At 38.9% G+C, this 14,068-nt stretch overlaps 1 protein-coding gene across 4 annotated transcripts in view; it reads left to right on the forward strand.

Annotated features, from left to right (window-relative positions):
- KPNA6 (karyopherin subunit alpha 6) overlaps positions 1-14,068 on the forward strand; it is a 75,573-nt gene that overhangs the window by 33,463 nt on the left and 28,042 nt on the right. The window contains exon 2 of one of the 4 annotated variants that reach the window (XM_007492871.3): positions 12,941-13,011. The exons of 2 other annotated variants lie outside the window; for them this stretch is intronic. Coding sequence is in view for 1 of the 2 variants with exons in the window: in XM_007492869.3 (XP_007492931.1) it covers positions 13,228-13,246 (19 nt within the window). In the remaining variant the exon portion in view is untranslated. Of the gene's footprint in view, positions 1-12,940; positions 13,012-13,058; positions 13,247-14,068 lie in introns of those variants that run through there. One more of the 4 variants, XM_007492869.3, reaches the window with a different exon arrangement.

Here is a 14,068-nt window from a genome sequence, read left to right on the forward strand (position 1 = left end):
TCATTAGCTCTTACATGTCACATCTCAGGAACCAACCATAGTTTCTTAATGCCTGTGGAATCAGTTTCCTGTCTCGTTGGTTCCTTGATTCTTGAACTTCCTTTCACTGAGGGCTTATCTCTACCTGAATTTACTCAGTCTTTGACCTCCAGGTCACTGAGAAATGACGTTAAAAAAAAGCGACATAGTGGAGAGAGAAATTTGCTTCCAACAGATCTCTGGTTATAAACACCTTATTGAGAAAAGAAATGTGATGTATACAGGTAAGTATAATTCAAGGAAGGGAGAGAATACTTTATTCAACCTGAACCATTGATGACGATTCATGAAAGAGGTGCCACTTGTGCTAAATTTGAAGAAAAATATTTCAGCTGGCAGAGAGGAGGGAAGGAGTTCTACATGTAGGGCATGGCCTGTTCTTAATTTTGGGGGGGGGAAATATGACATGCTGAGTTAGGGGAGCAACTAACTGGAAAGCTTGAATGGGGAAAAATTAAAAGAAGGTTCTTATACTAGGCTAAGGGGCTTGGGTTATCTTCATCGGGGAAAACTAGGGATTTTTTCACTTCCAGTGACAGTGAATTGAAGATAGTTATCAATTGGATAGGACATCTAGAGAATGTAGGACTGGAGATTGAAAGTCACATCTGCACAGAGATGATAAACTTTCGGAATGGATTGAATTATTAAGAATGTGTAGCAAAAGTGGGCCAAGAACAGAGTTTTGGGGGACACCCACACTTAGTGAGTTGGGATCAAAAGAATGAGCCAGAGAACCTACTCTCTGTTCTATTTTTGGAGTTGGTTGCATACTAGGGCCAAGGTCTCCAAACCAGCTTAGAACCATATCACTTTGTTACCTCACTAATAGCTAAGCTGTTATTTTATTTGCAAATTTATAGCAATGTTGTCTTAGCAAATCGTTTTCCACTGATAACAGGCTGTTTGCCCAAAGTCTGAGCTTTACACAGTCTTAAAAATTACTGGAGAAGTACAATGGGAAAGGAAGGGCAGGCAGAGAAAAGAGGTGGTTTAAAGCTTGGGGAAGAGGCTTAACATTCTCAAAGGAAAAGTCAAATGTTAGGCTTTCTGTCAATTAAGGGAAGTTCTTCATTCATTTCTCCCATGTCTCTCTAGTACCTTTAAATAGCCATTAGCTTATCATTATGAGACCTATAGCCTCCCTGCTCTTCAGAGATCTGCAGCATATACTTAACAATCAGTCTCCTTGATTTAAAAACCCTTAGCTTTTTCTGGGTTGAGTGCAGCAAGTGGTAGCATTTCATTAGAAATTCTCTCTTTTCAAGAAGGAGCTACTGAGCTTGTTGCCTGGGTGATGATCATAATTAAAAAGACTAATTGGTTTCCTGTTTATAGTCTCTTGGCCCCAGCCTCCCCCCCCAAGATCATCCTGTCATTAGTTGGAAAAATGAAAACTGGTTTCCTTATCTCCTCAATTCAGCTGTTTAGTACCTTCCCAGGCAGGCTTCAGATGATTGCTTCCTAGATGGAAATAGGTCACATTTCTAAAGCCTATTATGATTTTAAAGCCTCTTCCTCACAACTGCTTTGGGTGCTATATCATGCAGATATCTCTATTTTTCAGATGCAGAAACTAAGGCTGGGAGATAAATAAGATTTGTCCAGGATCACATGGCTAGATAAATGATAGAGCTAACTCTCAGCAATGCAATGATCTGGGACAATCCTGAAAGACTTATGGTGGGGAATGCTAGCCACCTCCAGAGAAAGAACTGTTGGAGTCAGATGGATGTGGTCCAAAGTATACTATTTGTGTATTTACAATTTTATTTTAGGGTTTTGGTTTTTGGTGAGTGGGTTCTTACGACAATGACCAAGATTGGGGGCAGCTGGGTAGTTCAGTGGATTGAGAGCCAGGCCTAGAGATGGAAGGTCCTAGGTTCAAATCTGGCCTCAGACACTTTCCAGCTGTGTGACCCTGGGCAAGTCACTTGACCCCCCCATTGCCTAGCCCTTACCACTCTTCTGCCTTGGAGCCAATACAAGACAGAAGGTATGGGTTAAAAAAAAAATGACCAACATCCAAGTGTGTTTTGCATGATAATTACACGTATGGCCCAGATGAAATTATTAACCTTCTCCAAGGAGAGAGTTTGGATATGATAATTTTGGAAGACATGTTGAAAGTTATTATTGCATGTAACTGGAAGAACAAAATATCTTTGAATTTGAAAAAAAAAGAAAAGGAAGGGGGGGGATGCTAGAGCCAGATCTTCATAAGATTTAGAACAAGAACTTGAGAGATCTAATCCTGCACAGGTGCTCCAATTTCAAGTTCCAGACTCTCTCCATTCTACTATATAAAGTAAAGATCACTTAGTTGGGTCATGAAGAACTTTGTAGGAAGGGAAAGATTTCTTCATGGATAAACTATCAGTTTCCCAACTGCCTTTAGTATAAACTATATGCTTTTTTTGCTGTCACATAATGCATCTATAAACTTATTTTTAAAAATCCTTCCTTTTTAAATTTCTTCAAGTATACATCCAATGCTACAGTTACTTTGTCAAAGGATATTTATCATTTTTATAATACTTATTTAGTAACAATAGATTGGGGTAGTTAGTGGTACAAGGGATATATTATTATTATACAAGAGTATAAGATTATACAAGAGTATAAGGCCTGGAGACAGGAAGATTCTTCTTCCTGAGTTCAAATCTGGCCTCAGACACTTATTAACTCTCTAACTCCGGGCATGTCACTTAATTCTGTCTGCCTCAGTTCCCTCAACTGTAAAATGAGCTAGAGAAGAAAATTGTAAACCACTTCAGTATCCTTGCCAAGAAAACTCCTAATGGGGTCATGAAGAGTCAAACATGACAAAAGCAACACAACAGAATAATCTCTTAGAAACTGCAATAATTTGTATTGTCCCCAGCAGTATATGAATGTCTCTTTCTCCAAACCTTAAATCAGCATACTTTTATTTTTATTAATTTTATGCCAAATTTTCCAACTCTAAGTTTAAATTGAAATAGTAGTAATCCCTACAGATAGTAAGATTTCTGAGTGTAAGGAACTCATCTCAGGTAAACAAGGCTTGGGTGATATGCTCCTTCTTTCAAGCCTTAGAACATTCCAGTGCCTCTTAAGAGTTCTGCAGCCTTTGAAAAGATTAACCAGTCATCCAGACTGGAAAAAACATGGAAAGCAAGGATGCATGCTATTCTTCAGTGAATCTGCCACATTCTCTTCCCTGTAGATGCTCCTTCTGGTGGGGAAGATGGCTCCATCTACAACTCTCTTTCTGTGAGGTGTGGATGTGGGCATATCCATCCATCTGTGTGTCCCAGAACTTCCCTCAGTGCTTCTGAGAGGTGTTTCTGTAGTCCATAGGTCCCAATGCTGCATTCAAACTGGCTTAGGCTACCTCCTCTTTCTCATTTAATAACCAGTCTTTTCTGATAGTAATTTCCTAGATTGAATTTAGAAAATTATATAGTAATTATCCTAACCTCCTCTTTGACAAACGTTAACCTGTGGTGTGTGTGTGTGTGTGTGTGTGTGTGTGTGTGTGTGTTTAATAAATAAAATCTGGCGTCTTGCCCCCTTTTGTCTCCATTGAGAAAGAAAAATCCTCATTTATACATCTGACAAACATGTATAGTTAAGCAAAACAAACTCCACATTGGCCATATCTTAACAGTCTATCACCTTTCCTTCAGGATATGAGTACCATGTTTCATCATGAATCTTACCTATCTTGTTAACATCATCTGCTCTCTTGGAGTAATGTAATAATCTCTGACATAAATTTTGCCCTTTGCCCAAGATGGATTACTTAGTATTCCCCATATACAGCATTCTATATCCTGCCTCCATACCTTTGCCTAGGCTCTTCCTCACATACCAGGAACACTCTTTTTCTTTTCATGTCCAACTCTTCAAACTCCCAACTCCTTTCAAGACTTAAGTACTTCATCATTCAAAAGGTTTTTTACCTGATTGCTGGACAGTTAGTGGCACAGTAGTGAGAGCCTTGGATCAGGAAGACCTGAGTTCAAATTCCAGTCTTCTTTACTCCCAAGTTCACCTTCAATTTATTATGCGAAGCTGCCTTTTGAAATCTAATATGAGGCAGCTAGCTAGCACAGTGGATTGAGAGCCAGGCCTGGAGATGGGAGGCCCTCGGTTCAAATATGGTCTCAAACACTTCCCAGCTTTCTAGACATTCTGGGCAAATCACTTAACCCCAGTTGCTTAGCCCATGCCATTCTTCTTTCTTAGAATTGATACTAAGACAAAAAGGAAAGGAAAGGAAGGAAGAAATTCAATTTAATAATATTAGGTAATCTTTGAGGTCTAAGCCTAATATAGATAAGAAGTAATCTGGTACAGAGAAAAACACTAAGATTTGAGATCGGGAGACTTGGGTTAGATTGCTGTGACTTCTTTAAGTATAAGTGTTGTTTCGAAAGTGACCTTTGAGATCATCTAAATTCTGAAATTCTATTATCTTTCTCCCCACTGCCTCTCATGCCCACCAGAAAATCTTGACCCATCCGTGGCCAAATAATTTCCAAATGCCCCTATATTTATGGCAAATAGGTTTATGGGAAGAAATGTAAGAAAAGGACTGTTTTCTAGAGACCTTTTGGCTAAAATTCCTAATGTTGCTGAAAACAGGAAATTGCATTGAAGAAAAAGGGGGACTACTGAATCTTGGTAGCTATATTAAATTCCAACATTGAGGATATTTGTACCATGATTTGGGGGGGATGGGGAGTATACTATAAATCAACCATGATGATGAGGGCCATGGATAACAGTTGAAAGTGTGTTTTGTATCCATGTCCCCTGCCCACCTCATCTTCTAAGATTTATCTTCCTAATTGTGCTTTGCTCAAGTTGGGAACAAGATGGACTCATGCTTGCCACAGTAGTACAGGGGAAGAGAAAGTCATCCAGAGATTCACAGTGGGAACAACTGAGCTTGGTTTTTTAATGATATAGAAACTTCAGAAACAAAAGGTTTTACAATGTGGCAACTTAGGCTTTGAACACTTGTTTCTCTTCTCCTGCCAACTCTTTCCTCACCTCCCTTCTTCAAATGACTCTTGATACCTGAGCATTATATTTCATTCAGTGTCAGGTTTTGTTTCTTCTGAACTTTCAAATTTTCCATTGTATACTCACTTATCCCACTGAGTTTCTTCTCCTTCAGGTAAGGCCTGGTTGTTCTTGAAGATCATTCACTCCTCATTTGCAAACTAATGTGCATTCACTCATTATAAGACTCTTGTCCCTCCCAGGAGCAAAGTGAGAAGCACTTTGAGTTGGCTGAGAGAATTCAGGCTCCCCAGCAAGTGAGGTGAAGGAGCTGTTGTCAGGCTCAAGCCTGTTGGACGAAAGCCCCCAGAACCAGAGTTCAACTTTGGACCTGCAGTTCCCACCTCTTTATGGCAAACCTCTTTGTTGTGGGAGTGAGGGAGAAATTTCCATAGTTTGAAGGAATCTGTTTGAGTCATAGACCCAGGGCTACCTAGTTAACTATGTTAACTCACCAAAGAACCACAAGCAGAGAAGATAGAAGCTAGTAGGAAGCCCAGGTGTGATCTGAATTAGACTTTGGAATGCATTTTGGACTCATTCCCTCTCCTGGACCCCATAACCTGGAAATTTTCTTTGCTAATTGTCCTTCACTTAGATTAAAAATAATCTGGACCTGCACATGCTATTGAGAGAAGATATGGTGCTTGGTTCTGTTTCATTTCATTGTTGCATGTTCTTGACTAATCAGTCAGTATTTTTCAAGTTTCTACTATACATCAGACTTTTTACTAGAGATACAAAGACTAAAAGACCACACCCTCAATCAGTCAACAAGGATTTATTAATACTTCAACTACAGTCATCCCTTGCTATATCACTGTATTGTGGGTTTAAAAAAATACATATATATATATATATCCAATTCTGTATCAAGGAGTTACACTTACTATGGTACACTATTGGCTTATGAAATGAAAGGTGACCAACCACAGCACTGTGTTCTGTATCCTGGGCACTGATTGGCTTAGTGACTGTAGGTTAATAAGAGGGTGGAAAAAATTTATAGGAGAGTGGGAAGGTTTTATAAAGCCTTAAAATATATATACAAATAATAAAATAAATACAAAGCCACTACTTAACAGATTTTCACCTATTGTGGGAGTCTCTGGAATGTAACTCCCTCGATAGGTGAGGAATCACTGTATTCATTAATACTGACACTGTGTGCTAGGCACTGGGGTTTCTCCTCTGAAGGAGCTTCCATCCTAATGATGCCTGCCTGCATTTCCTCTTAATTCTGGTTTACTCTACATGTCCTCGGATCTAGCACAGGAGCCTAATAAAATGTTCATTATTCAGAAATCTTCAGGATTTTGAGAACATCACTCCTACCGTCCCTCACCAAGGTCAGCAATCACTCCATGAGGAACCTCTTTCCCACTAGCAGAAGAGAATTTGCCTCATACATTTTGGGCTAATGGTGCATTTATGCCTAGTGATCCCTGGCCTCTGACTCAAGCGTGAGAGAGAGCCTGTGATGATCTGGTTAGCATGTTCAGAGAAGCTGAGAATGTATAAGTTCTGAAGCTCCTTACTGTCTCCTGTGCCTTGCATAACTTTTACCTCCTTGCCTCTGCTTCTTAGAATTCCTAACTCCCTCCAAAGCACGGCTCAAGAGCCAGCTTCTTTTTCCTCTGAAACATCTTTTTTGGTTAGTGTGCCCTACCCTTAATATGTTTATTGTATGTCTACTTTTATAGATTCAACACAGTTCCCTTGATAGAATGTGTGCTCCTTGAGGCAAGAGATTGCTTTTTTTTTTTGGTCTTTTGGTCTTTTGGTCCTCAGCTCCTATCTCTGTGTCAAGTAAAAAGGAGGAGCTTAATATTAATAAATGCTTGTTGAGTCATTTTTTATAATTAGGGCCTAAGGGCTCTTGTTATTTCTCTTAGAGAAAGGTTTTAGACCAATGTGAAGTATAAAATAAAAGTTGAAAACCCAACTCTGAAAGGTAATATGTGAGTAGTAGTATAAAGTACAGGCCTCACCAGAAGGGAAATAAAACATTTAGTTAATAGAATCTCTGTCTTCCTAGAGCTCAGAGTCTTAAAGCAGTAATTTAACCTGATGTTTGTGAATTTGGTTTTATTTTTTAATATTTTTAAATTATATTAAAATAAAATTAATCCTTTTCATACTCATAAATTTCAATGCATTTTTAAGTTGTACCCTGAAAATGAGTCCCTACTTAAACTCCCACCTTTTACTGGAAACCTTTCTCAAGCCACTTTTAATTGTAGTGCCTTCCTTCTCTTAATTATTTCCTATTTATCCTGTGTTTGACTCATTTGTACATATTTATTTGCTTGTTTTCTCTGTCATTGGATTGTGAGCTCCCTGAGGGCAGGAACTATCTTTTGCTTCTTTTGGTATTCCCTCTGCTTAACACAATAACCAAGAAGAGGTTTACAGCATTCACCAGACTGTCAAAGGGGTCAATGACACAAAAAAAGTTAAGAACTGTTGGTCGAGGACAACTTTGAAGAGTGAGTCAAACTCTGTCTATCAATCAGCAACTTTTAAATTAATCAAAAGAGTTTGATTCACTCTTCACAATCCCCACCTATGATTCTTTGGGAGACTAGTCTCCCCAGTGAATCATTTAACATAACTAGCTTATACCTCTAAAGAGCTTCTAGCCAAAGGTGCATACAATATTGCACTTTCTAAGGAGAAATCACAATAGTCATAAGTAAGAGGGAATTAAGAGAGAGAGAGAGAGAGAGAGAGAGAGAGAGAGAGAGAGAGAGAGAGAGAGAGAGAGAGAGAGGGGGGGGGGGGAAGGGAGAGGGGGAGGGGGAGAGGGAGAGACAGACAGACAGACAGACACCAATGTTTGCTAGGTTCATTGACAAAAAGCCAATTATGGGCAGTCTCCTTTGGCATGAGTTTACATTCAGAATAAATGTGTTCAACCCCCTATAGTTCAATCAATTATATCCCAAAGTTCATTTATGGCACTTTCTCCAAACAGTTCACTTTCTTGATTCAAGGAGTTAGCGAGCTTCTTTTCCTGAAATTTCTCTCAAAAAAATTTTTTTTTAAATCTTGGATTTTACAAAAATTATACATATTTCTCAAAATGTGGTCCAGGCACTGGAGGTGTCTCTGAAACCCTTTCAGGAGGTCCCCAAAGACAAAACTATTTAAATAATGATACGAAGACATTTTAATTTCTAACATGGTAAATATTAATAGATATAAATAAAAGCTCTTGGGAGTGGGGTTTTCTTTAAGAGTGTAAAATGATTCTCTAAGACCCAAAAGTTTGAGAATCACTGGTCTAGGGGAAGAAACACTTTAACTATGATGCACATTAGTCATTTCAGTCAATAAAAGTTTATTAAGTACTGCTAAGTTTGGAGAGAAAAGTTCTTGCCCTCGAGGAGCTTTCAGTCTAATGGGATAAGACTACACAAAAGGAAGGTATGAGTGGGGGCAGGGTAGGAGAGGCAAAAGGTACCAAATGGGAACATGATGGAGAAATCCAAAGGAATGTATCTAGATGGAAAATGAAGAGTCAGCTCCTTAAATGGAAGAGCTGTTGATTAGGATTAGGGGTTTTTTGTTTGTTTTAATAAGAATATATGAGAAATTAAAATAAAATGTTCTCTGAAACTGATGGGGATGGTTATTAAATGGAATTGGAGATGAAGTGATGGACAAGATTGAGGAAGAACTCTTAGAAAAAAGGTGCCACTACAAAATTGGGACACTAATACATTGCTGGTGGAGTTGTGAACTGATTCTGCCATTTTGGGGGGCAGTTTGGAACAATGCACAAAGGGCTCTAAAACTGCATGCATACTCTTTTCATACTCTTTTATCCTTAATACCTACTGGGTCTATATACCAAAAAAGATAAAAAAAAGTGAAAAGGGCCTACTTGTACAAAAATATTTATAGCAATTGTTTTTGTGGTGGCAAAGAATTAGAAATTATGAGGATGTTCATCAATTGGGAAATGGCTGAACAAATTGTGATATATGGTGGTGATGGAATATTATTGTGCTGTGATGAACAGGATTTCAAAAAGAACTGGAAAGACCTATGTGAACTGATGCAGAATGAAATAAGCAGAACCAGGAGAACATTGTACACAGTAACACCAGTATTGTGGGATGATCAACTGTGATAGACTTGGCTACTCTCAAGTCCAGGACAATTCTGAAGGACTTATGACAAAGAATGATATCCACATTCAGAGAAAGAACTGTGGGAGTCAGATGCAGATCAAAGCAGACTATCTTTCACATTATTTTTATATGAGTATTCTCTTATAACAATAACTATAACTAATATGGAAGTATGTTTTACATGATAATACATATAATCCAATTCAAATTACTTACCATTTCTGAGGGTTTCGGGGAAGAAGGGAACCATTTGGATTTTATAATTTCAGAAAGGTGTGTAATGAAAATTATTACACATAATTGGGAAAATAAAATATCTCTGAATTTGAAAATAAAATATATTTGAATTTTAAAAAATAAAAGGTGCCATTGGGGGCAGCTAGGTAGCTCAGTGGAAAGAGAGCCAGGCCTAGAAATGAGAAGTCCTAGGTTCAAATATGACCTCAGACACTTGTTAGCTACATGACCCCTAAGCAAATTACTTAACCCCAGTTGCCTATCCCTTATAGGTTTTGTTTTGTGAACCTTAAAAAATTCTCAGACCCTACTTTATAAGGTTGGATTGTGAACCTTAAAAATTCCCAGACCCTACTTCATAAGGTTGGGTTAAGACCATTCCCCATTGGGACCATTTCTCCATTTGGGCAGTGAAGGTACTTGATCAGAGATGTGAGGACTCTACTTCACCATACTTAAGCATGCCTTAGGGGAAGATAAAGTTGTAAACTCTTTGCTGAATAATGAAAAGTACTTAAACCCATACTTATAGTAAGACAAAAAGTTCTTAAGCTGTGCCTATTTTTAGATATAATACAAAAGGGTGCTAAGTACCTATAAAGGTCAGGCAACTTGTGAACTTACAAGGAGCAAAGAAGTGAGAACTTACTGATAGATTCTAGTTCTACTCAGGTGTGAATTACTCAAAAGATTAGTCTTCTTAGGTGTGAACTAAGAATGGTCTGCCCTTTGAAAACTGTCTACTGTGATTGGTAGATGGGAGAACTTAGGGGAGGTGACATAGGAGAAAATTGCCTTTATAAGGAGATGAGAATCTGAGAGCAAGGGACAGTCTGTTGAAGAACAGTCTCTTGAAGACAGGCTCTTGACACAGCCTCTTGAAGACAGTCTGAGGGAGGCTGACTCTGGCTGGATCTCCCTCTGAGGAGACTCTGTCCCTCTGAATCCTTACTTGAACAGATCTTATGGTGAGTGATAAAGGACTGACTGATCTTTCTTTTAAGGCTTAGGCCTGAATTGGCCAGGGCTGCCCTGGGCCGGCCTATCCTTTTCTCATTATTTCCTTTTTCTCTCTCTCTTTCTTAATTCCACATTTGTATTAATTAAAATCTCTATAAAACCCAGCTGACTTGGGTATATTTCATAATTGGGAATATTTCCCTGGTGACCACCTTATATTTGATTTAAAACAAGACACTGTCTTAAAACCATATTTTCTGTGGTCACAATTTACTCATCCACTCTTATATCTACTACAAATTAAGTCTTCCACTATTTTAATCATTACAGTTTATGACAACCAACTACTTTACAGTCTTTACAGTTTTTTTCTTTACACTTTTTGCCTTAGAACTGATACTTAGTACTGATTCTAAGACAAAAGGTAAGGGGATTTGGAAGTTTTGTTTTTAGAGAAAATAGTCTCCACTCTTGAAAAGCTCTAATTTTTAGGGAGTTTTTTCTTACATCAATGTAAAATATATTTCTGTAATCTTTTGCCATTGATGCTGATTCTGCCCCATGGGGCCAAGCAGGCAAAATCGCTCCTTCTTCCATTATAACTCTGGTTAATTGAAGAAGGCCAATGTTTTTCCTCCAAATCTCCACATGAAGCATCCCATTTTCCTTTATCCAGTTGCATATGGCTTGACTTTGAAGCCTTTTCTTGGTTCCTCTAGATTCTCTTTAGCTTATCTGTTTGCTTAAACTGGTGGTTGGAACTGAATGTAATATTCTGAATGTTATCTGACCTGGGGAATGGACAGGGAAACTCTTCACTCCCTTATAGCGGACACTATGCCTCTTGTTGCAGCCCAAGATCTTATTAACTTTTATCAGTGACTATTTTATACTGATGATTCAGATTCAACTTGTCAAATCATTTTCAGATGAACTAGTTGGATATATACCTAAGTGGGGAGGAGGGGGTTTGTTTTAAATTTTTTTTTTGTTTTTAAAATGTAAGATCTTTGAAGACAACAGGTTGTGGTTTGATTTTTTTAAATCATTATTTTTGTTTTTAGATGATAATGTTCTGAGCCAAAAAATTAGTTTAAGTAAATCTGGCCTATTTCTCTATCCCATCAAAATTCTTTTTGGTTCCTGACTGTCATCAAGTGTGTCACTCTCCCACTTTTGTGTCTTCTACAGATTTGAACATACCATCTTGTCTAATCTGAGTTATAGCAGAATCTAGACTTTTTAAGAGCATGAACTCCCTCCCACTTCTTTTTAGTCCTCAACACACTTAGCATAGTACCTGGTATACTCTTAAGTCAGTGTTAGTGAACCTGTTAGAGATTGGATACCAAAATTGCACCCTTGAGTCACCTGTGGGAAACACTCTCTGTCTCTCTGTCTCTCTCTGTCTCTCTGTCTCTGTCTCTGTCTCTCTGTCTCTGTCTGTCTCTGTCTCTGTCTCTCTCTCTCTCTTTCTCTTTCTCTCTCTCTCCCTCTCTCCCTCTCTCCCTCTCTTCCTCTCTCCCTCTCTTCCCTCTCTCTCTCCCTCCCTCCCTCTCTCTCTTCCCTCCAGATAGGGGAAGGAGGAAGTGCTCACAAATGCTTTTGGGCACTGAATGGAGCAGCCCCTTCCAACATGGAGGCATTCATGCCATGCATTTGCTAACAGGGCTCTAAAAATTACTTAATATAATTGACCATGTTAAACAGCACAAGATAAAACTGGAACATTCTGCTAGAAGCTTCCTAAATTGATGACCTATCAGTGACCACTCTGGGGATCTTTTGGCCCATTTCAGATCCATCTACCTATACTGCCATGTAAACTTTATCTTTCTATCTACAAGGATACTGTAGAGCATCACCTTCTCCCTTGTCCCCGCCTCCATCCCCCAACCCATTTTACAACTATAGAAACTCAGGCCTAAAGAAATAGTGAACCTAATCCAAGGTCATCTAAATAGCAGAGCTGGCAAGTACCTGAATAGTGGTGGAAAGGGTATTTCTGGAGGTTGCCAAGTGGTTATTAGGAAGACTCAGTGAATATTAGAGTCAGGCCTAAAGAAAAGAGGTCCTAGGTTTAAATGTAACCTCAGGCACTTCCTAACTGTGTAACCCTAAACAAGTCACTTAATCTCCATTGCCTAGCCCTTAGCACTCTTTTGCCTAGGTGCAATATACAGTATTGATTCTAGGTATGAGATTTTTTAAGTGTATTTCTACCACTATTCTGAATGGTGGAACCTTCTTTGACCCATGAAATAAGCACAGATGTAAAAGGAGCCTCTGGGGCAGCTAGTTGGCTTTGGATGGAATTGCTAGGCCTAGAAACAAGAGTCCTGTATTCAAATGTGGCCTTGAGGAGTTCCTAGCTGTGTGAGCCTGGACAAGTTACTTGATCCCCATTGCTTAGCCCTTACTGCTCTTCTGCCTTGTAACCAATACTTAGTATTGATTCTAAAATGGAAAGTAAGAGGTTTTTTGTTTTTGTTTTTGTTTTTGTTTTTAAGGAGGGGAGCGCCTCTGATAATGTTTCTTCCTTTGGACCTTGTTAACCTTGAGGTGTTATTTTTCACTTAAGGTAATGTTTTCAATGTATATTCCTCTCTTCTAATCATTATAGCTCCCCTTCCTGGATCCTCCAGTGAAGTCATAAGCCAGTATTTGTGAAAGTCCCCCTGTTGCCCTGGTGATGAAAAATACAGTCACACAATCACCCTTCTCACACCTCTGTTAGCTCTGTGTGTGCCAAGGCAAGCAGAGGAGCAGCCACCCTGGGTAGATCTGGATCTTAGTCATGAAAAAGCAACTGTCAGGTAATGAAATCCAGTAGGCAGCATGGCAACCTTTTGTTACCTGTCTCTGTACTGAATAACCATTAGTTACCTAGGAGTGATCAGGGATTCCAAAGAGCATCACAAACTTCTTTGCTTTTGTCCTCAGTTGACTTGGACTGTGCCCAGTGTGGCTATGAGTTTGAAACATTCTAAGAACCTTTGTAGGGCTCTGTAGCCCCAAGGATGTCCCAAGCCAAGTTGCCAAATAGACAGTCTTCACTTCTCCTCCACCACAGCCCACACCACAGGCTGTCAATAATCATTTGGATGTCCTTCATGTTGCTATACTCTGTTGGCAAAATATCTTTTGTTCCTATCTTCCCAGGCTCTTTTCACTCTGTTTTTAATATCTCAAGCTCATTTTTAAATCCTTAAAACCCTAAGATTGCCTTAAAAGCCATAGAATTGCAGGACTCCAAAGGTGAAAATTTGTAACAGTCTAATCCAACTTGTAAGACTAGAAAAGTTCCTCTTCTAAAACATACCTAAAAGTAGTCTTCCAGTTTGAAGACTTTCAGTCCCTCCAGGCAATCCAGTTTGCATTTGGTAGTTCTAATTGTGGGAAGCTTTTCGGTGCAAATCAAACCTAAACCTGTCTCTTTACACTTTTCCCTTACCTTCTACCCTTTCTTGCTCCTTGTTTTTCTTTTTGGAGCTAAGCATAACAAGACTAATCCCTCTCCCATGTGATAGTCCATCAGATACTAGGAGACAGCTATCATATCCCCATCAGGTTTCTTCATCCTTAGGGCCTTCAACTCATCCTTTCACAATTTTGATATCAGCATCTAGATAGTTTCC

Source organism: Monodelphis domestica, chromosome 4 (assembly GCF_027887165.1).
Source record: "Monodelphis domestica isolate mMonDom1 chromosome 4, mMonDom1.pri, whole genome shotgun sequence".
Classification (NCBI taxonomy): Eukaryota; Metazoa; Chordata; class Mammalia; order Didelphimorphia; family Didelphidae; genus Monodelphis; species Monodelphis domestica.